The 25,126-nt window shown below is 57.4% G+C and overlaps 2 protein-coding genes across 3 annotated transcripts; both read left to right on the plus strand.

The window, feature by feature from the left end:
- The first annotated feature begins 2,325 nt into the window (after positions 1-2,325).
- On the plus strand, positions 2,326-13,608 carry SLC11A1 (solute carrier family 11 member 1). The gene is given in 16 exon segments (XM_020904725.2): positions 2,326-2,581; positions 2,583-2,620; positions 3,189-3,322; positions 4,347-4,469; positions 4,780-4,899; positions 5,992-6,098; positions 6,523-6,593; positions 6,938-7,005; positions 7,383-7,538; positions 8,155-8,313; positions 9,656-9,745; positions 9,882-10,001; positions 10,409-10,558; positions 12,033-12,106; positions 12,805-12,958; positions 13,093-13,608. Coding segments are annotated over 16 exon segments (1,710 nt in total). The 5' UTR covers positions 2,326-2,549; the 3' UTR covers positions 13,207-13,608.
- Positions 13,609-18,200: 4,592 nt separating this feature from the next.
- On the plus strand, positions 18,201-24,083 carry CTDSP1 (CTD small phosphatase 1). 2 transcript variants are annotated; one of them, XM_020904726.2, is made up of 7 exons: positions 18,201-18,282; positions 19,661-19,809; positions 20,244-20,348; positions 20,539-20,595; positions 21,248-21,340; positions 21,479-21,664; positions 22,383-24,083. In XM_020904726.2, exons 1-7 carry the CDS (start codon positions 18,216-18,218, stop codon positions 22,509-22,511), a joined length of 786 nt encoding a protein of 261 aa, XP_020760385.1. In that variant the 5' UTR covers positions 18,201-18,215; the 3' UTR covers positions 22,512-24,083. The 2 variants fall into 2 exon arrangements, with proteins under 2 accessions (XP_020760385.1, XP_020760386.1); XM_020904727.2 differs by having other exon boundaries at positions 20,247-20,348.
- The last annotated feature ends 1,043 nt before the right edge of the window (positions 24,084-25,126 follow it).

Consider the following 25,126-nt stretch of genomic DNA (forward strand, 5'->3'; position numbering starts at 1 on the left):
GGACTGCCAAGGAATTCCCTCCCTTACTTTTTTTTCTAAAAGTTTTATAGTTTTAAATTTACATTTAAGACTGTGATCCATTTTGATCGAATTGGGCTTCAAGCAATCTCACTCTACGCATGTAGGGCTTAGTATTCAGCAACAACTCCAGATCTGAGGGGGCCACTATGCAGATTTCCAGAGCTCTGGCTCATGGAGACACTGGCCAGAAAGCCCTGCTCTTAACCATGACACATACTGCCTCTTGTGTAAGGCAGAGTTTGTGCTGGGTTTGATCAATCATTAATCAGTTACACTCACCAAGTTCCTAACTGTAGGGAAGGCCTCACAAAAAATGCAAAGAGGAGGACCTCTGTCTTAGGGTTCTCCAGAGAAACAGAACCAACAGAAATATAAACAGATAAGGTATATAGATAGATAATAAGGAACTGGCCCATGAGAGTATAGAGGGCAAGAAGTCCCAAGATTTGCAAGCTGAAGACCCTGGAGTCAATGGCATATACAATTCCAATCTGAGTCTGAAAGTCTGAGAAATAGGAGGGCTGATGATATAAGTTCTAGTCCAAACTAAGTCTGAAGACCGGAGAAGACTAGCGTTCCAGTTCAAAGACACTCATCGAGAGAGAGAATTATCCCTTACTCAGCCTTTTATTCTCATCAAATTCATTGGATCATACCCATATTAGGGAGAGAAATCTGATTTACTTAGTCTAGCAATTCAAATATTAATGTCCTCCAAAAACACCCTCACAGACACACCTAGAATGTTTGACCAAATTACTGGGCTCCCCATGGCTCAAACTGACCCACAAAAATTAAACCATCACAGCCTCCTACCCCAGCCTTATCCCCCAGCCACCCCACGTTGAGTCCAAAGTAGTGATTGCAAACCTGTGTAAACCCTAGAGGTCAAGGCTGGTGGCTTGAGCAACAAGATTGCACAGTGACAAACCACTATGCTGCTCTCTCATCTGTGACTCAAACCAGTCACCCCTCTACCCCTGCCTCTCCTGTCCCTCCAGCCTCTCTCATCAACAAGGAGCCAGGAAATTGGCTGCCTCCCACCACCCTGGGTTTCCAAGCTTTGGCTCAAGTTTTTGACTCAACCTGGGGAAACATCATATCCCAGATCAAGTCTGGGCTTGGGAACAAGCCCTGACTTTCTCTGCGTCTGGAGGTCCAGACTTTGGAGTTGGAAACGCCATGACAATTTGAGTTTTGAATCTTCTTGGCAGAAAAGAAAGGTTACAGGATAGAGGACATGAGTGGGCATGGCAGGGAGAAGACTCCGAGGGAAGTAAGTGGGGCGATAAAGGAGCTGGCAGCTGGCAAGAAGAGATTGGGAGCTAGAAGGGTCTAGAGCATACAGATTGATCGTCCTAAAGTGGAATCCGGCCCATAGAAGTGCTTGCTTAGGTCACCCAATATTTGCAAAACATTTGAGCCCAGTATTCAAATGCATATGTTGCATAAATTTTCCAGCATCCTTGACAAAACAGACGACATAGTGACAGTGGACCCACATCCTCACATTGACAACTGGCTGAAACTCTGTGAGCACTGCCCTCTTCAGACAGAGTTTATGACCTTTGTCTCCACCATTCCTTCCCCCCCTTGTAGCTCAGTCGGTAAAGAATCTGCCTGCAATGCAGGAGACCTGGGTTCGATTCCTGGGTTGGGAAGATCCCCTGGAGAAGGAAATGGCATTCCACTCCAGTATTCTTGCCTGGAAAATCCCATGGACAGAGGAGCCTGGCAGGCTACGTCCATGGGATCGCAAAAGTCGGCGACCAAACCACCACCACTCCCTATTACTTCCCCCTGATACTGAGCATCGTTTGACGTTGAGCACTGAGCCAGCACTGTTTTTCTCATTCCCAACTGGTCTCATAGTTTATCTTACCTGCCTGGCCTCCTTGGGCACCTTTTGACCTTTTAGTTAGACTGAACCCTCATTTAACTGAAGGAACAAGCTCAGAGACAAGACGTGATCTGGTGACAATGTCAGTGGATCAGCGGCAGAACCAAGACCAGAATTCCAGTGCCTCTTTCTTCTGGGGATCTCTTTGGCCTGAATCTTCAATGTATGTCCCTGTGGCAGTGGCCGGAAGATCTTTCCCTCTGAGGCAGTCAGTGGGACACTGAGACCTAGATAGCCATCAAACTCCCTTCCTCCCAGTGGCCATGGGACCCAAGATTGAAAAGGAGAAGGACCTGACTGCTTGTACAGGGTGAGGGTGGGCTGGCGGGCAGTCATGTGATCTAGACATGCATGCCCAAGTGGCAGGAAGTTGTCCAAAATCAGAGCTAACTTGGGAGAGGCGCAGAACTCAGGGTGCCTGGAAGGGAGCCAGAGGTGTTGTGGGGCTCAGGCCAGGAGGGGAACAAATGTCCTTACTGTGGCCACCCAGACCCTTCCTCCAGAACTGGCCACTTCTGCCTTTGGAAAGTGTTTCACAACGTGCCTGTATGTGAGGACAGCTGAGGATGGGCAAGAGGGCGTGGACCTGCACGATCACCACTGCCTAGAGAGGAAGCACAGGCTTGCCATGCCCGTGAGGGGCTGCCCGGCACGCCAGCCATTCGCACAGAGTGCCCGAGTCTGCGGTCTTCATTCCAGGTGAGAGGCCCCCTCCAGGGACAGAGCCTGAGTGGGGGTGTGATGGGGAGAGTCAGGGCGGGCAAGGGAAGTCCCTGCTGCGCCGTGGGAGTCTGGATCTCAACCGCAATTCCAGACACCAGCCTGAGGCTGGGCTCTTCACACCTCCAAGGGCAGAGCCTGGTCTCTGTGAACCCGGAGCCCTTGCAGCTTCCCTGACTCCTGCAGGCGGCAGGGATGTGGCCCTGGGGCACGCGGTGGTGTGTTTTGCCTCCTCGGAACCCATGTCCCTCTCCACATCCTCCGTGGAGAGAGAACTAGATCTGGGAATCTCTGCCCTCCCATGGAAGGAGGGAACCCTGAAGGCGCCACTTCTTATACATCTTCCGGAGTGTCCGGTTCATGGGTGGAGGTGATGGACCTAAGATGAGAGTGAAGGGTTCTGATTCGGTGGAGCCTTCATTTCTCCTCTCTGCCAGGAGGAGCGGGGGGGGGGGGGGGGGGGGGGGGCGGAGAGGACAGATGGCTTTAACCCTGGGCCAGCAGAAAGAGGCAGGTCACTCACCAAGGCTCGTGGGGCCCTTTGCAGGTGACATGGGCCCCCCAAAGCAGGGAGGGACCAGATATGGCTCCATCTCCAGCCCACCCAGTCCAGGGTCACAGCAAGCGCCTCCCGGAGGGACCTACCTAAGTGAGAAGATCCCCATTCCGGATACAGAATCGGTGAGAACGCTGGAGACTTCCTGGGGGCTTTCAGGATGCACCGGATTGTGTGGGCTCTCAGCAGCCTGGGGAGGGAGGTCTCCTGAAGATCAGGGCCAGTCCCTCCTGGCTCTGAGCCACAGTGACAGACAATGGGAACTGTTGCCCTCCTGCTTCCGTCCCCCAGTGCTTAGCTGGGGTGCTTACTATTTGTCTAAAAATTCCAAGTGGCTTTTTAAATGAATCTCAGCTCTCCTAGGAAGGGGAAAGGACCCGGGATGAATTTGGGTTGTAGCCTCAAGGATTTGTTGTAATATTTAAGGAAAGGAAGCAGATAAGGGCATGGGAAAGGTGACGCCAGTGGGCTGGCTTCTGGGAAGAGGGTGTGTGTTAGTTGCTCAGTCATGTCAGACTCTCAGCGACCCCATGGACTGTAGCCCACCAGGCTCCTCTGTCCATGGGATTCTCTAGACAAGAATACTGGAATGGATAGCCATTCCCTTCTCCAGGGGATCTTCCTAACCCAGGCATCGAACCCAGGTCTCCTGCACTGCAGACAGATTCTTTCCAGTCTGAGCCACCAGGGAAGCCTAGGACATGTCATCCTGCGTTTCCAGAATCTTCAGAGAGACTCAGGATCCCCAGAATGGGGGTGGGGAGACCCTCGGCTTGGTGGACTCAAGAGAGGAGGCCTTGTGGTCTGAGAAGGGGCTGTGGAGGGAGGAGTTGGACCAGGGAGGTCTGACCCAGGAAAGCTTCCCTTTGGGCTCTGAGGATCTGCTGAGTCAGGGCCTGCATGAGGCTGGCCAATCAGGTATAGACTGCAGAACTGACCCATCCAGACAGCTGATCTGCCATGACCCAGCAAATCCTAAGTCCTTCCCACTCATGTGCTCCACTAACCCTCCAGGTGATAGCTCCAGGAATGGGGAATCGAGGGCAGGGCTGGCCAGCCTGGGTCTCTGAGCCTGGGAAGGTATCAACTGGGTGCTGGCCAAGGCCAGCTGTGCCCACCCAAGACCCCTCATTCCACTCCCCTCCACAGGGTACATTCAGCCTGCGGAAGCTGTGGGCCTTCACGGGGCCTGGATTCCTCATGAGCATTGCATTCCTGGACCCAGGAAACATCGAGTCAGATCTTCAGGCTGGGGCTGTGGCTGGATTCAAAGTGACGGAGTCGGGGCACCGTGGGGAGGGTGGTGACCAGGCTAAGTGGGTGGAGACCCCCAGCTTTGCCACAACTCCCCAGAGTGGCCTTCCTGGCCAGAGTTGCTGGAAATAGGTGTTAAGTTCAAATGGGCCAGAAAAGGGTCTCCAAGGCAGCCATGCCACACTGTGGGGTATAGGGGGCATTGTCTTCCAGCTTTGTATCCCCCATCCTCTCCCCGGTGAGTGTCCTAGGTTAGAAGGTCCCAGCAATTTGGGGGTTATCAGAAACTAGCCCCGCTGGCTGACGGCCTCTCCCTAACTTCTCGCAGCTGCTCTGGGTGCTGTTGTGGGCCACAGTGTTGGGCTTGCTCTGCCAGCGACTGGCTGCCCGGCTGGGCGTGGTGACAGGCAAGGACTTGGGCGAGGTCTGCCATCTCTACTACCCTAAGGTGAGCTTGGTACCCCTGGACAGGAAGAATCTGTAGCCACAAAATCCCAAACAGCCATTGAAAGCTTTGATGATCAAATAAAAATATCATCTCAAGTGGAGCATTACAAGCCCATGTGATAGGTAAGGCTGAGGCTCAAACGAATAGAATGCAGAATGGGAGGGACGCTAGAGGTACCTTGCTCTTTTTACTGAAGAGGACGTTGAAACCTGGGGAAGTGACTTGCCTAAGCAGAAAAACGGGATGGGGGCGAGGCAAAACTGGTGTGGAATAACCATTGGCTGGGGTGGACACTGGGGACTTGGCTGTTGTCAGCGTCCAGGCAAACAAACAGAAATTATACCACTGGATTGGTCAAAGGCATCTAATGCAGGATATAGTCACAAAGGTATTGACAGAGCTGAAGGAGCAAGAGAAGGAGGTGTTACCCAGAGATCAGAAAGCTGCTGGACAGAAACCCAAGGACCATCATTTGCTGTCGAGCTTCTAGAAACATTGCCATCACTGTTTATTGGAGCCCAGGCTACGTGGCGCCCTTGCTGGTGCCAGCTCCAGAAGCAGGAGGAAAAAGATCTCTTCCTGTTTTTTAATTTTCCTTAAATATTTCTTACTGTTGAGCTAAAACAGATATTTTAGGTCAGATATTTCTGCAGCCAAGATGAGTTTATTCAGGATCAGCAGAGAATGATAATTCAGGGTCTGTAGCCATGGGGAGCCACCTGCAAGGACTCTACACAAGGGAAGGAGAACACTTTTATGGAGGGAAAAGGGAAGTTGGGAGGCTGATAGCAAAGAGTCCATGACTTTTCAGTGCCTAAATCCTTTCCAGCAAAGAAGTGTCTTCTTTCTCTTGGGCTCTGCTATCTTTGAAGGGCGCGGAAGCTTCCTCTTCTTATCTCCCGACTCTATTTAATTGACGTTTCTAATTTTATACGTGAAACCACCATGGCACCATGAAGCCAACTGGCAAGGCTACACTTGCAAATGTAGTTTGCAGGCTTCCAGCCCAGGCATATAGAGCCAGCTACAGACAGGTGGGTGCAGGACTGAGACAAGAGACAGCCTTGCTGAATGGATCTCGTCCTCGCCTAGGTGCCCCGCGTTCTCCTCTGGCTGACCATCGAGCTAGCCATCGTGGGCTCAGACATGCAGGAAGTCATTGGCACGGCTATTGCATTCAGTCTGCTCTCTGCTGGACGGTACTCCAGAGGGGCCCGAGCTCTTCAGCCCAGGGCTGGGAACAGCTGCCACTTCCTCCCCAGGCCTTCTATTTCCCCCTGACCACTTCATCCTGCAGTCATCTCTGACTCAGTTATTGCCTAATCTGCCAGATGGGGAAACAGAGACCCAGATGTGTAAAGCGACTTGCTGCAAATCGGACAGATGTTGGTCATCTTGCAGGCTTCAGTACTGCAGCCCCAAGCTCCCTACCACGCTGGTCCCCCACCCAGCATGGAGGTGCCATTTGAGGTCTCTAGACCCCCAGCTCCCCTCTCCCTCAGCTGTCTGGGGCCCCTTGAGTGCCTGCTCTCCGGAGGCCCCATTCCATGGTCTCCAGCCCTGAGGGTGGGAGATCCAGACTCCTCAATTAGGCCAGGCTGACCCAGGCCACTCTGCTTTCAGAATCCCACTCTGGGGTGGTGTCCTCATCACCATCGTGGACACTTTCTTCTTCCTCTTCCTCGATAACTACGGTGGGTGTGTGCCCCTCATCCCCAGTGGGACTCGGGCGAGGAGGGGGCTGGCAATGAATGTAATGGTGCTCTGGTGAACTGGGAGAAGGGCTCTGAGCAACCTCGCTCTGCACGGCCTTGAGCAACTTAGAGTAGTGTTTCTTCATCTACAACACGCAGATACTAGCACAGGGCTAGTATCTGGGAGGGCTGCTGGGAGGATTCACTGCAGTATCACCGGTCAAGCCCGGGGCACAGTGCCAGGAACAAAGTGCTCAGGATATCAGTCATTAATAATTGCTTAAGTTACAATTATGGTTTTGGGTGGTTTTTGTTGTTGCTCAGCCCCTTTGCTCTCACCCTAGGGTTGCGGAAGCTGGAAGCCTTTTTTGGATTTCTTATTACCATAATGGCCTTGACCTTCGGCTATGAGGTGGGAAGCCAGAGCCATAACAGGGCCCTGCACCAAAGCCACCCTACTCTGCCCCATGCAGAGCCTGATGGGACAGGGGAGAGGACCTTAGCCATGACCTACCCCCACCCCCACCCCCACCCCCATTTCCCCCTCCATCCCCCCCCCCCTCCAGTCCCTCTCCCCCAACTCCAGCATCGGAAGTGGACTGGAGGGTAGAACTGAGGCTCAGGGGTGGAGCCGGGCCTAACGAGGCTCCTCCCCACAGTACGGGAAGATCCCCTGGAGAAGGGAAAGGCTACCTACTCCAGTATTCTGGCCTGGAGAATTCCATGGCCTACAGCCCATGGGGTCACAAACAGCTGGACACGACTGAGTGACTTTCACTCACCCCACAGTACGTGGTGGCACGGCCTGCCCAGGGAGCACTGCTTCAGGGCCTGTTCCTGCCCTCGTGCGCAGGCTGTGGCCAGCCTGAGCTGCTGCAGGCCGTGGGCATCGTTGGCGCCATCATCATGCCCCACAACATCTACCTGCATTCCTCCCTGGTCAAGGTGAGCAGACTGGAGGGGAGGGAGACGCGTGCTCTCCCTTAGAGCCACGCTAGCCCCGCCCCCAAGGCTGAAGCCCCGCCCCTTCGACTCCTGCCTCTGAATTTAGGAGAGAAGCCAATCATTCTTTATTCAATATATAATAATAGAGGGTCTACTGTGTGCTGGGAGCTGAGGGTCAGTGAGGGAAAAGACAGATAAGTCCTCTGGCTTCTTAGAGCATGCATTTCTAGTCGGGGAGGCAGACCATGAGCAAGTCAATAGTAAAGGAAAGAAATGGATTGTGAAAGATGCTCTGAAAGAAACAAAACAGAGCAGCCTGATGGAGGATGACTGAGGAGGGGGGCTTCCCTAGAAAAGGTAGCTAGCAAAGGCCTTTCTAAGGAGGTGACTTTTGCAACATGAAGGATGGGAAGGAAGATTAGGGGAGAAGATATTCTAAGCGGAAGGACCAGCAAGTGCAAAGGTCCTGAGACAGAAACAAAGGACTATCCCAGACTAATATGCAAGAGGGCTTTAGACAGAACGGGGTTTAGGGGAACATATGTAGAGTGTGACGGTAGAGAGTTCTGGGACAACTCTAAGGGACTTCGATACTTCCGTCCTTTTACCTTCATAGTCTCGAGAGGTAGACCGGTCCCGGCGGGCGGACATCCGAGAAGCCAACATGTACTTCCTGGTTGAAGCCACCATCGCCCTGTCTGTCTCTTTCCTCATCAACCTCTTTGTCATGGCTGTCTTTGGGCAAGCCTTCTACAAGCAAACCAACCAGGCTGCGGTGAGGCACACCCCATATATTCACGCCCTTTAAGCTCTGCGGGGGACTCCAAAGAGTGCAGCTATGCCCTTTGAGTCTCTGTCTTGCACTGGTAGGGGAAGGAGTCTTGACCCTGGCCTCTGACTGGGAGCCCCTTTCCCACCCTACTGGGGAGACACAGCTGCCCCCTGTAGGCTTGTAGAGGGTCAGCCCCCACACCAGGGGCTCCAGGGCACACACATCCAGGGGAGGTTATTGGAGGGAGCTGAGTCTTGGAGGACCCAGCATTCCAGCTGCACCTGAAGAATGGGCAGGATTTGCCCAGCCAGCTGTGGGGAGAACCTTCTGGGAGGGGGTGCCTGCCTAAGCTTGAGCGTGAGGTTGGGAATATTCATGCAGTCAGTTTCTTCTCTTGAGTTTCTAGTGATAATCTTCATTACTAGCAGATAAACCATCATTCATTCATCAAATATTTATTGAGCATTTGTTATGTATCACCCAGTGTCTTAGACCATGGGAATACGGCAGCCAATAATACAATGGCCTTGCCCTCTTGCAGATTAACTTTGGAGGCAGTAAGCAAACTGGAAATCAACCAATCAGTTGATTGATTTCAAAGGAAAATATGAACAATGTTGTAAAGAAAATAAAGGGGGTGATGAAACATAATTGGGGGTGTGGTGGGGGAGGGGCTTCTACATTAGCCCAGGTGGCCAGGGGAAGCCTCTTGGATGAGATGGTATTTGAGTGGACTCTGAAAGAGAAGGAACCAACCAGCTCCTCCCTGGCTTTCTGGGATTTGGGACCTGAGTCTGTCTCAGTTTTTGGGTGGGTCTCTGTCCAGAGGCACTAAAGGGGGCTGGTGGGGCCGGAACAGACTAGTCAGGACTCCGGGCACACAGGCACTGTTGGGTGCCTTGCTGAGTGACCTTGTGAGGTCATACCCCTCTGTGAGTCTCTCTCCTTAGCACAAGGAGAGAGATCTAAACAGGATGGCAAACTATAGTCACACATTGTCTTCGAGACCGACCGAGTCGCAGAGCTGTGGGAAGTGGGTCCCAGGTAAGGGAGAAGGGCCTGTGGGTTTGCTTGAGTCACTGGCAGCCAATTGTGTCTCTGTGGTAATGCCAGCTCTCACCATCAAAGAGAAGCTAGAAACCAGGCTTGTTAATGCTTCTCAATTGTAAACGTTGTCAACAAATTCACATTAAAGAAAAAAAAATTGTTGGCCAAGCAAAATATGTCGGGCTGGATTCAGCCTGTGGGCCACCCAGTTTTCAACCCTTGGTCAAGGCTTGGAGGTCTGATTTTCCCGTATTGAGTGTGTGCTTCACATCTCTTTCCTACTGTCCGGTGCCTCCAGTTCAACATCTGTGCCAGCAGCAGCCTCCACGACTATGCGACGATCTTTCCCAGGAATAACCTGACCGTGGCAGTGGACATTTACCAAGGAGTAAGCGAATGGCAGGGCTGGGCACCTGCGAGGAAGGGCTGGATCCAGCGGAACCCCCTTCACCACGCCCACTTCAGGGGCGGAGTCTGCGCCAGGAGGGGGTGGGTCCATGGTCTGACCACACCCCTTCTTCCAGGGCGTGATCCTGGGCTGCCTCTTTGGCCCTGCAGCCCTCTACATCTGGGCTGTGGGTCTCCTGGCCGCTGGGCAGAGCTCCACCATGACCGGCACCTACGCGGGACAGTTTGTGATGGAGGTGTGGCTGGGCCGGCCGGTGTCTGAGCACAAGGCAGACCACTCAGGACTTGGACATGGGCCTCCTTGATCCTTAAGGCAGCCCAATGGGTACCCTTATAAGCCCCACTACACAGATGAGAAAACTGAGATTTAGGGACGTGAGGCCTGAGACTACCCAGGACTAATAGGAGCCTTTTCTCCAAAACGGTTTAGGCTTCAGCAATCAGCTGTAGGGGGGAAAACCTCACCCCCAATTTCCCCCATCTATCCCCTCACCACCAACTATAGACAGAGCTGCCCCCATTTCAAAGATAGAAAAACAGAGGGTTCCTCCAGGTATCAGATGGGCTGAGGGAGGATGGAGGATTCCTCCCCTGGAACCCCAGTTCTGCATCCCACCACCGAGTTCCTCACTGCATGCCCCAGGGCTTCCTGAAGCTGCGGTGGTCACGCTTCACCCGAGTCCTGCTCACTCGCTCCTGCGCCATCCTGCCCACTGTGCTCGTGGCTGTCTTCAGGGACCTGCGGGACCTGTCAGGCCTCAACGACCTGCTCAACGTTCTGCAGAGCCTGCTGGTGAGCCTACGGGTCCTACCACCTCCTCCGCCCTGTGGGGCCAAACAGGAACCACAGCAATTCCCTCCCTCCCCAGACTCCCCCACCTCCCAGGCACAATTCTAAACACACTTTACCTACAAGATTCTGGTACTCCCCATAGCTGCCCCAGGGTGTAGAAACTGCCATTTTCCCCATTTTGCAGATGGAAAAACTGATGCACGCAATTAAGTGACCAGTAGCAGAGCCACGGGGCTTCCTTGGTGGCTCAGATGGTAAAGAATCCGCCTGCAGTGCAGGAGACCTGGGTTTGATCTCTGGGTTGGGAAGATCCCTTGGAGGACGGCATGGCAACCCACTCCAGTATTCTTGTCTGGACAATTCCCACGAACAGAGGAGCCTGGCGACCTCTACAGGTCATGGGGTCACAAAGAGTTGGACACAACTGAGTGACTAAGCACAGTACAGCAGAGCTAGGATGCACACTCAGATAGCCTGGGGCCAGACCCCCCAAACACTTTCTCCTGCTTTGGGGCCCCCACGACCTTGGGGCTTCCTTGGTGGCTCAGACGGTAAAGAATCTGTCTGCAGTGGGAGATATGGGTTTGATCCCTGGGCTGGGAAGATCCCCTAGAGAAGAAAATGGCAATCCACTCCAGTATCCCACCAAAATCACTACAGGTGGTGACTGCAGCCATGAAATTAAAAGATGCTTGCTCCTTGGAAGAAAAGCTATGACCAACCTAGACAGCATACTAAAAAGCAGAGACACTGCTTTGCCAGCAAAAGTCCATCTAGTCAAAGCTATGGTTTTTCCAGTAGTCATGTATTGATGTGAGAGCTGGACTATAAAGAAAGCTCAGCGCTAAAGAATTGATGCTTTTGAACTGTGTGGTGTTGGAGAAGACTCTTGAGAGTCTCTTGGATTGCAAGGAGATCCAACCAGTTCATCCTAAAGGAAATCAGTCCTGAATATTCATTGGAAGGGCTGATGTTGAAGCTGAAGCTCCAATACTTTGGCCACCTGATGCCAAGAAATGACTCACTGGAAAAGACTCTGATGCTGGGAAAGACTGAAGGTGGGAGAAGGGGATGACAGGGGATGAGATGGCATCACTGAGTCGATGGACATGAGTTTGAGTAAGCTCCGGGAGTTGGTGATGGACAGGGAAGCCTGGTGTGCTGCAATCCATGGGGTCACAAAGAGTCAGACACGACTGAGTGACTGAATTGAATTGATTTTTGCCTGGGAAATCCCATGGACAGAGAAGCCTGGTGGGCCATCATTTGTGGGGTTCCAAAGAGTCAGACACAACTGAGCGACTAGCACACACAGTGGAAGCCATAGACGTGGAGAAACAGGTTCAGAGTGGTTAGGGGACTCCCAAGGTTGCACAGTGAAGCAGAGGGTGACTGGAGCCCTGGCTTGCTCCTCCCCTCCTCACTGTATTCTAACGGCAGGGTCCTTCAGCCCGTTTCTTCTGACTCTTCCTAGCTTCCCTTTGCTGTGCTGCCCATCCTCACCTTCACCAGCATGCCCGCCCTGATGCAGGAGTTTGCCAATGGCCTGTGAGTACTCCCCAACCCCAGCACTGGGCTTACGTTATCACACTTGATCCTCACAACCATCAAGAGGTAGGAATTCTCACTATTCCAGATAAGGAATATCTGATAAGATCAGAGAGGTTAAGAAACCTGCCTAGGGTCACATAGCTAGAAAGAGGAGGAACAGCTAGCCAGGACTGGAATCCTGAGCTAGGGGTTATTTCTAGAGCTTGAGCTCCTCCCCTTCACCTCAGCCTCTGCTGCTGCTGCTGCTAAATCGAGTCAGTCGTGTCTGACTCTGTGCGACCCCACAGACGGCAGCCCAGCAGGCTCCCCCGTCCCTGGGATTCTCCAGGCAAGAACACCAGAGTGGGTTGCCATTTCCTTCTCCAATGCATGAAAGTGAAAAGTGAAAGTGAAGTCGCTCAGACGTGTCTGACTCTTAGCGACCCCATGGTCTGCAGCCTACCAGGCTCCTCCGTCCATGGGATTTTCCAGGCAAGAGTACTGGAGTGGGGTCCCATTGCCTTCTCCGACCTCAGCCTCTACTCTTGCCAAATCCTGCTGGTGTGGTGCCTGGCCAGCCCAGGAGGCAGAAAATGGCCAGGGGCCTGCACCAGACCCCACAGCCCCACAGCCCTGGGAAGCCTGCGTTAGCTCCAGGCTGACTGTGGGCCCTGGGGGTGATGCAGCGGATCCTGAGTCTCCCTCTCATTCCCAAGGGTGAGCAAAGTCATCACTTCCTCCATCATGGTGCTGGTCTGCGCTGTCAACCTTTACTTCGTCATCAGCTATGTGCCCAGCCTTCCCCACCCTGCCTACTTCAGCCTTGTAGCTCTGCTGGCTGCCGCCTACCTGGGCCTCACCACCTACCTGGTACTGCTGGGCTGGCGGGTGCCTGGGGGATGGGGGAGGCAAGGAGAGGAGACCACAGATGGAGGGCATAGCGGGGATGTACCGGGAGCTTCCTCGTGGGTCTTCTCCCCTCCTCATAGCCGCCCCTCCCTCAGGTCTGGACCTGTCTCATCACCCAGGGAGCCACTGTTCTGGCCCACAATTCCCACCAACGCTTTCTGTATGGGCTTCCTGAAGAGGATCAGGAGAGGGGTAGGACCTCAGGATGAGCTCCCACCAGGGCCTGGCCACGGGTGGGATGAGTGGGCACAGTGGCCTGCCAGACAAGGGTGTGTGTGTGGTCACCCACAGCAAGACGGAGAGGGAGTTCTGGAAGCCGGACAACGTGAGTTCCATAGGGACCTGCTGTTTCCTAGCTCAGATCTCAGTGTTCTTGACTATAAAATGGGGACACCTACCTTGCAATGGTTGTAAATAAGACACTTGAACGCAGAGCCTAGCACTTCAGATTTAAAAACAAAAGAATCATAATTCCAAAAGTATTTACTGAGCACTATCACAGGAGTGATCTGACAGACCCACCCAGTCCAGGGCAGGACCCAGGCTCCAAACTGACTTAAAAATAAGAGTTTGAAAATGTTAAATAAATGCCGTTGTGCTTAGCCCCTTCAGTCGTGTCAGACTCTTTGCGTCCCTATGAACCGCAGCCCACCAGGCTCCTCTGTCCATGGGATTCTCTAGACAAGAATACTGGAGTGGGTTGTAATGCCCTCTTCCAGGGGATCTTCCCTACTCAGGGAACCGCCATCGCCTGCATCTCCTGCATTGCAGGCGGATTCCTTACCGCTGAGCCACTGGGGAAGCCCAAATAAATGCTGATTCACCGCTTAATCCAAAAGAGAAGGGAAACGGAGACAGGCAAGCACAAAATCCCTGAACCATCAACAAGTATCCCCCTCCTCGAATGTCTGCCTCTCGCTCCTACTCTCACTGGAGTGGCCTCAGACATTCGGTTCCACCCGAAACCCATTTTCCAGGCAGTAGAACGAGGGCGTGGTTCCCCTCTCTTCGGGCACCAGGTCGTAAAGAACCCAAGAGTCCATGCCTCCGAGGCCCAATTCATTTGCCATTTCCCCAGGGACGGCGGCCGAGACTCCCACGCCGCGCAGTAGACGCTCCCAGGGCGCTGTCTCCCAGCTCCCCCTAGGGGCAAGGGACGGTTCCGAGCGCCTGTACTCCCCGCCTCCAAAAAGGAGGCGGTCACTCGGGCCCCGAGCCGGAGGGCCTCGGAATCAGCCCAGGCTGGAGGGTGGGGGGTGAGCTTCGTGGGCGGGGAACCCCCTCGGCCGTAGGGAGCGGGGCCAGTGCCCCTTCGCCCCTAGCAGGGACTGCACTTTACAGACGTTCCCTGAGCTGTTTCTAGGCTCCCCCAAAGTCTCTTCCTCCGGCCTCTTCCAGTCTCTGGGACACCCGCCACCCCCGCCCCCAGCCCCGGTGGCGAGCAGCGGCGAAGAGGGGCCGCCAGTCTTTCCCCCTGGATTGAGCTTGGAGTGGGCGGTGTGCCTGGAAGCACCCCCGATTTCCCGGGGATGCAGTGGGGCAGGCAGTCGGGCTCCGCGCTCAGGTTGAGGCGCTTGTTTATGAGAAGAATTTCCTCTTTCTTAAAAGGGCAACAAAACAAGTGGGGCCCTCTAAGAGGACTGGGATGGGACAGGTCTGGCTCACCCTACACAACGGTGGGGAGATACCCGGACTAGAAAGCTGCCCAATCCTCTTCTCCTGGCTTGGCCCTGGAGAAGATGGGGCCCACGGGAACTGGAAGAGGGGATGAATGGGGGCCAGGTAGCCAAGAAAAGGGAGACCCTCTTCCCTACTTCCCGGAGGTGCCCCCAGCTGTACCCCTTGTCCACATCTTTAAACAATTCTCTAGGCATTAGTTGGGCACCAGGCCTGTGCTGGACATGGGGGAGGGAGGCACAGTGTCTAAATAGACTACCTGGCGGAGTTGGGCGGTAAGTACACCACAACAAACCGGCAACAGTGTCAGCACACCTGCAAAAATTGAGGCAAGGTCCAGAGAAAATCAAGTACTAGACAGTATTTTGAAAACTGAATAGATGGAGGGGGAACTCTCAAGGGGGAGGTGAGCATGCCAGGAGTTGGGGTTGTGTATAGGTGTGTGCAAAAGCTAGAGACACAGCCTTGTTGGGAGTTCCCCAGAGAAACAGGCCTGGTCACATGAGCAGTCAAGCTTGGAACTTAGAACTTGGGGGGAAAGGAAGAGGGAGGGGACCAAAGGGCCAGCTGAGGGGTGGCCCTGGGCCTGGGTAAGAGGTTAGCCATGAGGTCAGGCCAAGGCCAGTCGTTTCCCTGCCCCGACCCCTCCCTACCCAAAAGGCTGCCCCTTTCCCAGTAGCCCTGGTCCTCCCAGCCTACCCCCCTCACCCCCCACCGCCGTGTTCAGATCTAACTAGAGAATCCTCCAGCTAGGAGTGGCCTGACACCTTAACTCTCCCCAAAAGCTTCCACCCACAACTCTTATCACTACACACCCCCAGACCCCCGACTCACTCCGCATCCACCCTGCCCTGTGGTACACCAGGTGTGCCTGGGGTCTTGGAGCAGGGCTTCCTGTCTTTCTCTCAGCCTGCCCACTTTGCCCGGGTGGGACCCCAGCTGTCAGAGGGGGAAGCTGAGATGCTGGATGATGTCCCGAGTTGCCAGACCGAGCCTGACTGAGTCCTAGTGTTTCTCGGCTCACAGTCCCCATGACTTGATTTCTCCTGGAGTGCAAACCAACGAAACATAAAAATAAACTGCACAGCGACCCCCAGCTGCTGTATCAGAGAGGGTAGGGAGTCAGCAGCTGGGTGTGTGTTTCCTTTCCTGGGGAAACCCGAAGAACCCGCCCCACCCTCCAGAACGCTTCCACCGGCAACTCAGTCCCCACAGACCCCTTAGAGCCCGCATTGCCCAGGTGTCGGGACTCAGTCTGCATCCACCCTGCCCGGGCGGAAAGGGCACCTTGGCGAGCCCCCAAACCGGGGGATGGGGGGGGGGGGTGTTGGGGCGGAGTAAGCGGGGTAGGGCAGGTCTCCTGGGAGGCGTCAACAACCTCGAAGTCTTGGAGGGGACGATAGGGGTGTGTCTTAGGGGCCGAAGGTGAAGGGAATAGCTACTGGGCGGGCTGGGGCGGGGTGGGGGGGGGGCGCGCGGTCCAGCCCGCCCTATCCCCGCTCCTCTGACCGTCGAAGGGACAGCCGGCCAGGCTCCAGGCTCCAGCCTCGGGGCGGGGGCGGGGAAGGAAGGCGAGCTGCTCAGACTAGAGACGAGGCCAGGGGTTCGTTCAGCCCTTCGCCGCCCATTTCCTTTTGGGGTCAGCACGGCTGGGCATCCGGAGATAAAGTCGAGGCGCCTCCCCGGGGCCGGACCGTAGGGGAGGGGGCTCCGCCCGACGGCCGGAATCCCACCTCAGTCCCTGCCGCAGGGCGGACCGAATCGCTCACTAGTCGGGACTCAGTTTCTTTATCTGTAAAACGGATTTTTAAAGGAGTCGTTAAATGAGATGAAGGGCGCAGTCACAGCCGGACTCAGACCTAAGTGCTCACAGCACGTTGGCGATAATTGTGACTAAAAGCAGAGGGCGAGTCGTGTTGTCTAGTGGATCCACAGCCCCTGACCACCTCCCCACCCCGCCCTGGACCCCAGGCCCGAAGCGGACGCGCCTTGGAGCCAGCTCAGCTCGCGACCCGCCGCCCACGCCGGGCCTCTCCTTCCCGGGCGCCCCCTCCGCCCGGCCGGGAGAAAGCGCGCCGCGCTCGCACCCGGCGGCCGGACGGGACCCGACGCGCCCGCCCCGCCCCGCCCGGCGGGGGAAGGAAGTGCTGGGGCGTGTTTATCAAGGCTTGGCGTTATTAATATTTTTAAGATGTGAACACAAAACAGTAATAACAAGTAGAAAGAACTTCATAGACAAGGGGAAAAAAAAAAGAGACCAAACAAACCCCGCCCGTAAACCTCACCGCGCAACACACGGGAGTTTTGCTCGCGAAGAATCCGCGTGGAAACGCGGGCCCCGTGCCCGGGGAGAGTCTGCACGGACCCGAGTGGAACGGGTGTGCCGGTGGATGTCCGTGGTCCCCACGGTCCGGCGAGTCCCACTGTGTGGGGCCGCGGCCTGATGTCCCCTCCCCAGCAGTTACAGAGGGGCCGGCGGGTGGGAAGCAGAGGAGGGGGCCTGGGAAAAAGGAGGGTTTCATTTCTTCGAGGTCGGTGGAATTTGGCTGTGCGAAGGAGTAGGAAGCGCACTCAGGCAGAAGGAACGGCACGTATAAAAGCCCTGAGGCGTGGAGGCCCTTGGCTTCAGGCGAGAAAGCCGGATGGCTGGAGTGGGCATGGGGAGTGGACGTGGCCGGGCGCCCGGTGAGGAGAGGTCGGCAAGGGGCACCCTGGGGCAGACAGCTGGAATTTCTGCGCCCTACAGCTCCGGGTTTAGGGAAAAGGGCCCGAGACTGCGGGTAGGTCACGGTCCGGTTAGGGACCTAATTGTGTGGCTCAGCATAGTCGTTTGGAGGTGCAGCAGAGGCTTTGCACATTCACGACTTCCCCTGCGACTACCGGAGAGAAGACCCACTTTTCAGACCAGATGGTGTTATCCCTATTTCCCTGATGAGAAGACCGAGAAGCTGCCAGTCCCCGACCTTTGGAATGTTCAGAGGTGGAGTCGCGCTGCCTCGGGGCACTCCCGGGCACGGGCGCCCCGGGCGGGCCCTGGTCCCGGGCCGCTCTGCGCGGAGAACCGTGGGCCGGGGTGTTGGCCTTGCCACGCAGCCGCAGAGGCTTGGCCTCGCTGGCGGGCTGGCTGGCGGGCGGGCGGGCGGCGGGAAAGGAGGCGGCGCCCCCGGGAGCGCGGCAGGAACCCGGCCGGGCCCGCCTCCCTGCCCGCCGAGCAGCGCCGGCCCCTCAAGTGATGAAAGCCCCGGCCGAGTCCAGGTCACGCTGAAGCCGTTGCCCTTTTAAGGGGGAGCCTTGAAACGGCGCCCGGGTTCCATGTTTGCATCCGCCTCGCGGGGAGGAAACTCCATGTTGTAACAAAGTTTCCTCCGCGCCCCCTCCCTCCCCCTCCCCCTTAGAACCTGGCTCCCCTCCCCTCCGAAGCTCGCGGGGATCCCTCCCTCCCACCCCTCCCCTCCCCCCCGCGCCCCGATTCCGGCCCGAGCCGGGGGGGAGGCCGGGCTCCCGGGCCAGAGTCCGGCCGGAGCGGAGCGCGCCCGGCCCCATGGACAGCTCGGCCGTCATTACTCAGATCAGCAAGGAGGAAGCGCGGAGCCCGCTACGGAGCAAAGGTACTGGGGCGCGCAGAGGGCGCTTAGACCGGGCGCCGCAAAGAGGAGGGGGCCGGGACCCTCTCGGGGGCGACAGTTGCCGCAGCCGCCCAGGGCTCCCGCCGTGGCGGGACCCGAAGCTTCCAACCGGAGGGGGAGCTGGGTGAGAGTTTGAACTTGCAGAGACTTGGAGACCCGGGGCGGGGCCTGGCGCGTTTTGGGGCGCTCCGGTGTACTCGAGGTGGGGAAACTGAGGCAGGGATGGAACACGGAGCGCCCTCCGGGTTTCCCACACTGGGTGTGCGCGAGGCCCAAGAGTCGTCCCCCCCCTACTCCCCCATTGGCGCCAAGGGGGCTGGGAGACGGGGGGCTGAAGAGGGCGCCTTCAGGCCACCAGCTGAGACTCCGCCCCCTCCGGGCCAAGGTCTGGCTGGGTCGCGGGAGGGGGCGCAGAGGTGACAGCGGGCGGAGGAGGGTTGGAAAGATCTCCCGCCAAGACAGGGCCACGTTCCCCACAAACTTCCGCGTCCCGCGTGGAGGCGCGGAGAGAGACAACCACTTCTAAGGCTCGCCCGCGCGCCCGCAGGAGACGCGTGATCGGACCGCGCACTTGGCTCCCGGAGCCGGTGGGCACCGTGTCTGTGCATACACGCAGCCAATGCCGCCAGCATCGGCCGGGCGCCCCGGGACTGATGGTTCTGGTCTAGGGGGTCTGCCTCTCCCTGTCCTGGTGTGGACTTGAGACTAGGAAGTCCCTCCAGGTCTGTCCACTTGTGGCCGGGACCTAGCTCCGCCCGGGGTCGGGGGCGGGGGGAGTTGGATAGGGGGTCGGTGGAGTGTGGGCCAGTCTTTCAGCGGGATCTAGGTTGGAGGTCCGGGCGGGGGCGGAGGAGGAGGGGCCAGTAGATGGCCGCAGGACACTAGCTTCAAGCCCCCGCCCCCTGTGTCTGGGCCCAGCTTCAGGGAGGACTTTGGACCTCTGGAGGCGGAGAATGGGAGGAGGGCGGGAGTGGGCCCCAGAGCCCCAAGCCCCAGCCCTCTTTGGTAGGGGCCCCACTGACCAGGGGCTGCTCAGGTCCGGTGCGTGTCAGGAGGTGCCCCTATGCACTGCTCCCCTAGCAGAGATGGAAACTGTTGGGAAGAGGAAACACCTCCCGTCCCAGCCTCCAACCAGCTCACTCCCTAATGTGGGTGACGTTGTACCCACATTAGAAGAACTTGTGGGGAGCAGAGGGGTGGCCTGGAGCCAAGACTGTCAGGCTGCCACCTTAGTGTGTATCCCTCAATGAAGATAGCATGGCCAGATCCTCTCAGCCCAGGGGTTGGCAGCCGGGCATGTAGGCACAGCCCTGCAGGCCAGGCAGTGTGCACGCCCCCACCTTGGGCCTCCTTGCTTTAGGTGACCAGAAGTCAGCAGCCTCTCAGAAGCCCCGGAGCAGGGGCATCCTCCACTCGCTCTTCTGCTGTGTCTGCCGGGATGACGCGGAGGCCCTGCCCGCCCACAGCGGGGCACCCCTGCTCGTGGAGGAGAATGGTGCGGTCCCCAAGGTGCGTGCTGGCCAAGTAGGGGCTATGGGGGCACCTGGATTCAGCCCTTCGGGGGGTGTAGGGGAAGGGGGCTCTTCATGGCGTGCTGCTAGGCCCTGTGGAGGAGGGTGAAGCCCCCCTACCCCTCCCACCAAGCCCTCCACCCTCCCAGGCCTTCCCAACCCTGACTGCCTCCGAGGGTCCCTAGCCCTGAGGATTCTGAATTTCCCCTTCAGAAGTGCAGGCTTTCCTCTGCGTTGATTTCTCAGGTCAGGAAGTGAAGCCCAGAGAGCCAGGCAGCCTACCCCAGGCTCCAGAGTTGGCAGGGGCCAAGCTGGGAAGGAGCTGGTGTCTCCACTCTATCCTTGGGGCTCTCCAGGAAGAGGGCTGGGGGAGGAGAAATGACTGGGACTTCAGAGAGGTGGCAGCAGCCAGCTCCCCCCTTGTCCCCACAGCAGACCCCAGTCCAGTACCTGCTCCCTGAGGCCAAAGCCCAGGACTCGGACAAGATCTGCGTGGTCATCGACCTGGACGAGACCCTGGTGCACAGTTCCTTCAAGGTGGGCCCCCCGCCCAGCAGCCCTCAGGCCCCGGTCTCTGAGCCCTGGATGGGATTTTGATAAATGTGGAATTGTCAGAAGTCCAGAGAGGGTGTGAGACTTGGCTGAGGTCACACAGACCCTGGCCTGGCCTGGGAGGGTGGTCCTGGCTGGCCTTGCCCCAGCTCCAGCAGCTCTCTTCCCCCTGCAGCCAGTGAACAATGCTGACTTCATCATTCCTGTGGAGATTGATGGGGTGGTCCACCAGGTGAGGGGCTGGGGGTGGGGGGGAGGTGGTAGGGATGGCATCTGTCTTCCAGACCCCAGGCTCCTCCCACCAGTCCTGAGAGCTCTAGATGGGATTTTGATAAATATGGAATGTCCGAGGCCCAGAGAGGGTGTGAGACTTACCTGAGGTCACACAGACCCTCAGGGACTTGGCCCAGCTCCAAGGCCTGCAGGGAGTGGGGTGGGGGGTCTTTCTCGGTGCCCCCTCGCCCCCACCCTGCCCGGGACCCAGTTCAAGTAATTCAGGATAGGTTGTGTGCTGTCCAGCCTGTTCTCCATTACTTGGCTCGGGGGCCGGTGCCCTGCAGCCTTGGGGTGAGGGGGTTGCCCTAGGCCCCCACATCTGGCCGAGGCCCTGGCGGAGGAAGGGGTGGGAATTAGTGATTCCCTCTGAGGTAGGGCCTGAAGACAGAAGTCGGAGGTTATTTGATCCTCTTCGGGGACAGTGGGTGGTTTACCTGGCAGTGGTGGGGGTGGCTGACCACGTGGAGCCCACGGGCCCTGGGACCAGCCACCCTTCTGTGCTCCTCTGCCTCCTGCACCTAACTCCTGCCCAGCCCCCCGCCACCCCACCCTGCCCCACCCCACCCAGGCCCACGGGCCAGCAGTCCCCTCACTGGCCCACCCCCCAGGTCTACGTGCTGAAGCGGCCCCACGTCGATGAGTTCCTGCAACGGATGGGTGAGCTCTTCGAATGCGTGCTGTTCACCGCCAGCCTGGCCAAGGTGAGCCCTCCACCCTCCGCAGGGCTCCCTGGGCACCTCTGCTTTCTGTCTGCCTCCAACACACAACCTCTGGGCAGAGGCCTCTGGGTCCCTCTTGGCGCCCTCCCCGCCCCCGATGACCCACCTCCCGCCCCCCAGTATGCAGACCCCGTAGCTGACCTGTTGGACAAGTGGGGGGCCTTCCGGGCACGGCTGTTTCGGGAGTCGTGTGTTTTCCACCGGGGGAACTACGTGAAGGACCTGAGCCGACTGGGCCGAGACCTGCGTCGCGTGCTCATCCTGGACAACTCGCCCGCCTCCTACGTCTTCCATCCAGATAACGCCGTGAGTGCCCGGCAGGATGGGGGCTGGAGCCCTGCGGGGGTCTGGTCCCTCCCGTTCCTCCCTCTTTTTTCTCCTCAGTGGCCCCTGCCTGCTGTCTGCTCACCTTGTCCATCCACAGTTGCCCCAGGTCTCTTATTAGTTACTCAGCCCATTCTGCCTGCATGTACAGGCGCCTGCCGTGGGTTTGGGTCCCTTGCTGGGCACTAGAGCAGTTTCCACTTCATCCTGACAGTTGTGAATTGTTAGTGGATCCCAGAAATAACTTTCTTAAAGAATTAAGTAGAACCAAAACTGTCCGAAGTGCTTAGTATACAATAGGGTAAGGGCTTCCCAGGTGGTGCTAGTGCTAAAGAACCCGCCTGCCAATGCAGGAGACAGAAGAGACTCGGCTGGATCCCTGGGTCAGGAAGATCCTTTGGAGAGGAAATGATAACCCACTCCAGTATTCTTGCTTGGAGAATCCCATGGACAGAGGAGCCTGGCCCACGGGCTACAGTCCATGGGGTCCCTAAAAGTCAGACACGACTGAAGAGACAGGTCAAACATGCAGGGTTGAGCATGGTTCCCTAAAACGTCCGCTCTGACTTGTGTGATCGGTGCCACTTGCTGGGAAACTGGGTGAGGGTGCTCAGGGCTGATCTGGATGTTCTGTGACCAGGGCCCCCTGCCCCCCTCATCGCCCCACACCCCCCTCATCGCCCCACAACCCATCTTCCAGGTACCGGTGGCCTCCTGGTTCGACAACATGAGTGACACGGAGCTCCATGACCTCCTGCCCTTCTTCGAGCAGCTCAGCCGTGTGGACGACGTGTACTCAGTGCTCAGGCAGCCTCGGCCGGGTAGCTAGTGAGGCGCCACGGGGCTCGGACCTGCCCCTGACCACATCTGCACCCCTCTCACTCGGACTCTGCCTTAAGAAAACTCAGCACCACGGGGAAGCGGGGTCTCCCCGTCCCACCCCCGCACCCCCCACCAGCCTGGCCAGGCTCTGGAGGGGGCAGCAGGCTGCACGGAGGGCGATGAGCCCCTGGGTCCCTGAGTCAGTGCCTTAGAACCTCCTCCATGGGGGACCCAGGGGCTCTGTGCCACTCCCCCTTCCTTCCTCTCTCTCTCTGCACGGCCATGTTTCTCTGCTGCCAAACTGGGCCCCTCAGGCCCTTCCGGTTCTGCTTGGGGGAGGGGCAGGGTTTGCGCTGCCCTCTGCCTTGGACGCCCCCCCTCAGCCTGGGAACAGTGAACTCCAAGTGCCTTGCATAGAGCCCTCTTCCCAGCTCGATTTTCCCAGGGCCACCATCTGGGTCAGCTTTGCCCGGAACAGCCTTCAGGTTGCTGCAATCTAGGCTGGTGGGGAAGGACCCAGTCTCCCCACCTCTTCCCTGGGGACTGCTCCAGACCGCCCTCACCCCACCTCTGCCTAGGGTGGGGAGGGTTGATCTGTTTCCACTTGTGAAGGGAGCAGGTGTCTGTTGTTTGGGACCCCAGAATCCAGCTGCTCTGGGCTCACCAGCTGCTGAGGGCTACTTCCCACACCGCCCCAAGTTCCAACCTCTCACCTCTGCCTTGGGGCTTGGTGCCCCCAGCTCCGTGTGGGGGCCCAGGCAATATCCTGCGGTGCCATATAAATATGTATATGTGTATATAGACTTTTAGGGGAGGGGGAGAGAGAAGGGTCCAGGTAGAGACACCCTTCCCTCGCCCCTTTCCTGGGCCCATAAACTAGGGGGGTGAGGAGGGAAAGGATTTTTACATTTTTTAAACTATTTTCTGAATGAAACAGGCTGGCCAAGGGGCCCCAGGCCCTGTCCTTTGTCCCTCACACTTTCTCTGCTCCAATCATTCATTCATTCAAAAATCATTCATTGAGCACCTTTTCTGTGCCCTGCATTGTGCCTGGCCCACCCGCGGAGTTTGTGTGTGGGTCTCTCTCTAGACCACCTAACCGGTGCCTCCCCACCTGCACCCCGTACTTCACCGGTGCCTTTAGGGGAGCTGTAGGAGGTGGGACCCTTATGGGGTTTGGGAGTCTCCAGGAAACCTGGCCAAGTTGTCCCCTGCCCCTGTGCCAACCCCACCCCTGCAGCCCCTCTGCTTTGCCCCCTGCTGGCTGGGGGCAGCTCCCAGGACATCCTGCCTTCCAGCTCTGAGTCCTTTATCTGGAATCCCTCCTCCAAACGCTGAGTCTGGAGGCCAGGGCCTTGGGTTCTCCCAAAGGCCTAACGGTTAAGGGGACCCACATACCAGTGCCAAGGGGGATGTCAGGTGGACATGTCATTACCCCCTCCCCCCCAGAGAGCTGGGGGTGGGAGGGAGGACAAAGTTGGTCTGACTCGGGTGACCCTCCCATCTAAGTGCCTTCTCTGTAACGGAGAACCCCACAGTTTGATAAGAACTAAAGAGAAACCAGATCCTCACCCCCCCATCCTGGCTCTGTGGTTATTGATGGGGAAGGGGGGTGTTGAACTTGGGGGGAAGTCCAGTGAAGCCACAACTGCTTCAGCAAACCCTTTGGAGGGAAGGGGATTGTAGTGGAGGGAAGGGCTGCCCTGGGCTGCCCCAAGGCAGAGGTGAGAGGTTGGAACTTGGGGCGGTGTGGGCAGGCTGCCCTGCCTCTTCCAGGGGCGTCAAGCCTGAAAGTGCAAACTTTGAATGGGTCCGAGTGCATCTGTGCTGTTTGCTGTTTAGTCACTAACTCGTTTCCAACTCTTCTGAAGCCCCGTAGACTCTAGCCCACCAGGCTCCTCTGTCCATGGGGTTTCCCAGGCAAGAATACTGGAGTAGGTTGCCATTTCCTTCTCCAGGGATCTTCCCCTCCCCCCCAACCTGGGGCTCGAACCTGTGTCTCTTGCATCGTGTGCATTCGCAGGCGGATTCTTGACCGCTGAGGCACCAAGGAAGCCCGAGTTCATCTGACTGTTATTTAATTCTACCGGTCCTGGCCTCAGTTGTCTGACCAGGAAAATGGAGCTAGGCCCTCTTTGCAGAAGTGATTAAATAATGCCTGCCTCGGGAGGACGCCACAGAGTATTAGCTCTGAGGCGAACTGAAACGCGACCCTAGGAGAGGCCCCTGGAAGGTATTTGGAGACGGGAGGGGTGTGGTCTCCGCCCCGGAGTGGTGGAGGGAAGGGACCCGTGAGGCCCCAGAGGGTGGAGGGGAATGGGGCGAGCTAGAGGGAAGCCAAGTTCAACTCCAAACGGAAGAACTTGGAACGCGGTTGACCCAGCGCCGATGGCCGAGGCGTCGCTGGCAGCGCCGCGCCGCCGGACCGCGCTGTGGGCAGGCGGAGGCGTCCGGGGACCCGCGGAGGATGGGTGGGGTCGCGGCCTCGGTCTGGTTCACCTCCGCGGCCCTCCCCCGCGCCCGGCCGCGGCCTCTCACTACCCGCCGGCCGCACCCTAGCGCGAGCCTCCGGCCCACTTCCTGCCTCCGCCCCTCCGGCCCTGGCAGAACTTCCTTTGCGAA

The sequence above is a fragment of the Odocoileus virginianus genome, chromosome 30 (genome assembly GCF_023699985.2).
Source record: "Odocoileus virginianus isolate 20LAN1187 ecotype Illinois chromosome 30, Ovbor_1.2, whole genome shotgun sequence".
NCBI classification, from domain to species: domain Eukaryota; kingdom Metazoa; phylum Chordata; class Mammalia; order Artiodactyla; family Cervidae; genus Odocoileus; species Odocoileus virginianus.

Excerpts from the sequence above, each read along its gene's own strand:
- CTDSP1 (XM_020904726.2), top strand. The coding sequence starts at position 18,216 with ATGGACAGCTCGGCCGTCATTACTCAGATCAGCAAGGAGGAAGCGCGG. Across the intron at positions 20,596-21,247 it reads TTGATGGGGTGGTCCACCAG|GTCTACGTGCTGAAGCGGCC; the intron begins GTGAGGGGCTGG and ends CCCACCCCCCAG. Across the intron at positions 21,665-22,382 it reads TCTTCCATCCAGATAACGCC|GTACCGGTGGCCTCCTGGTT; the intron begins GTGAGTGCCCGG and ends CCCATCTTCCAG.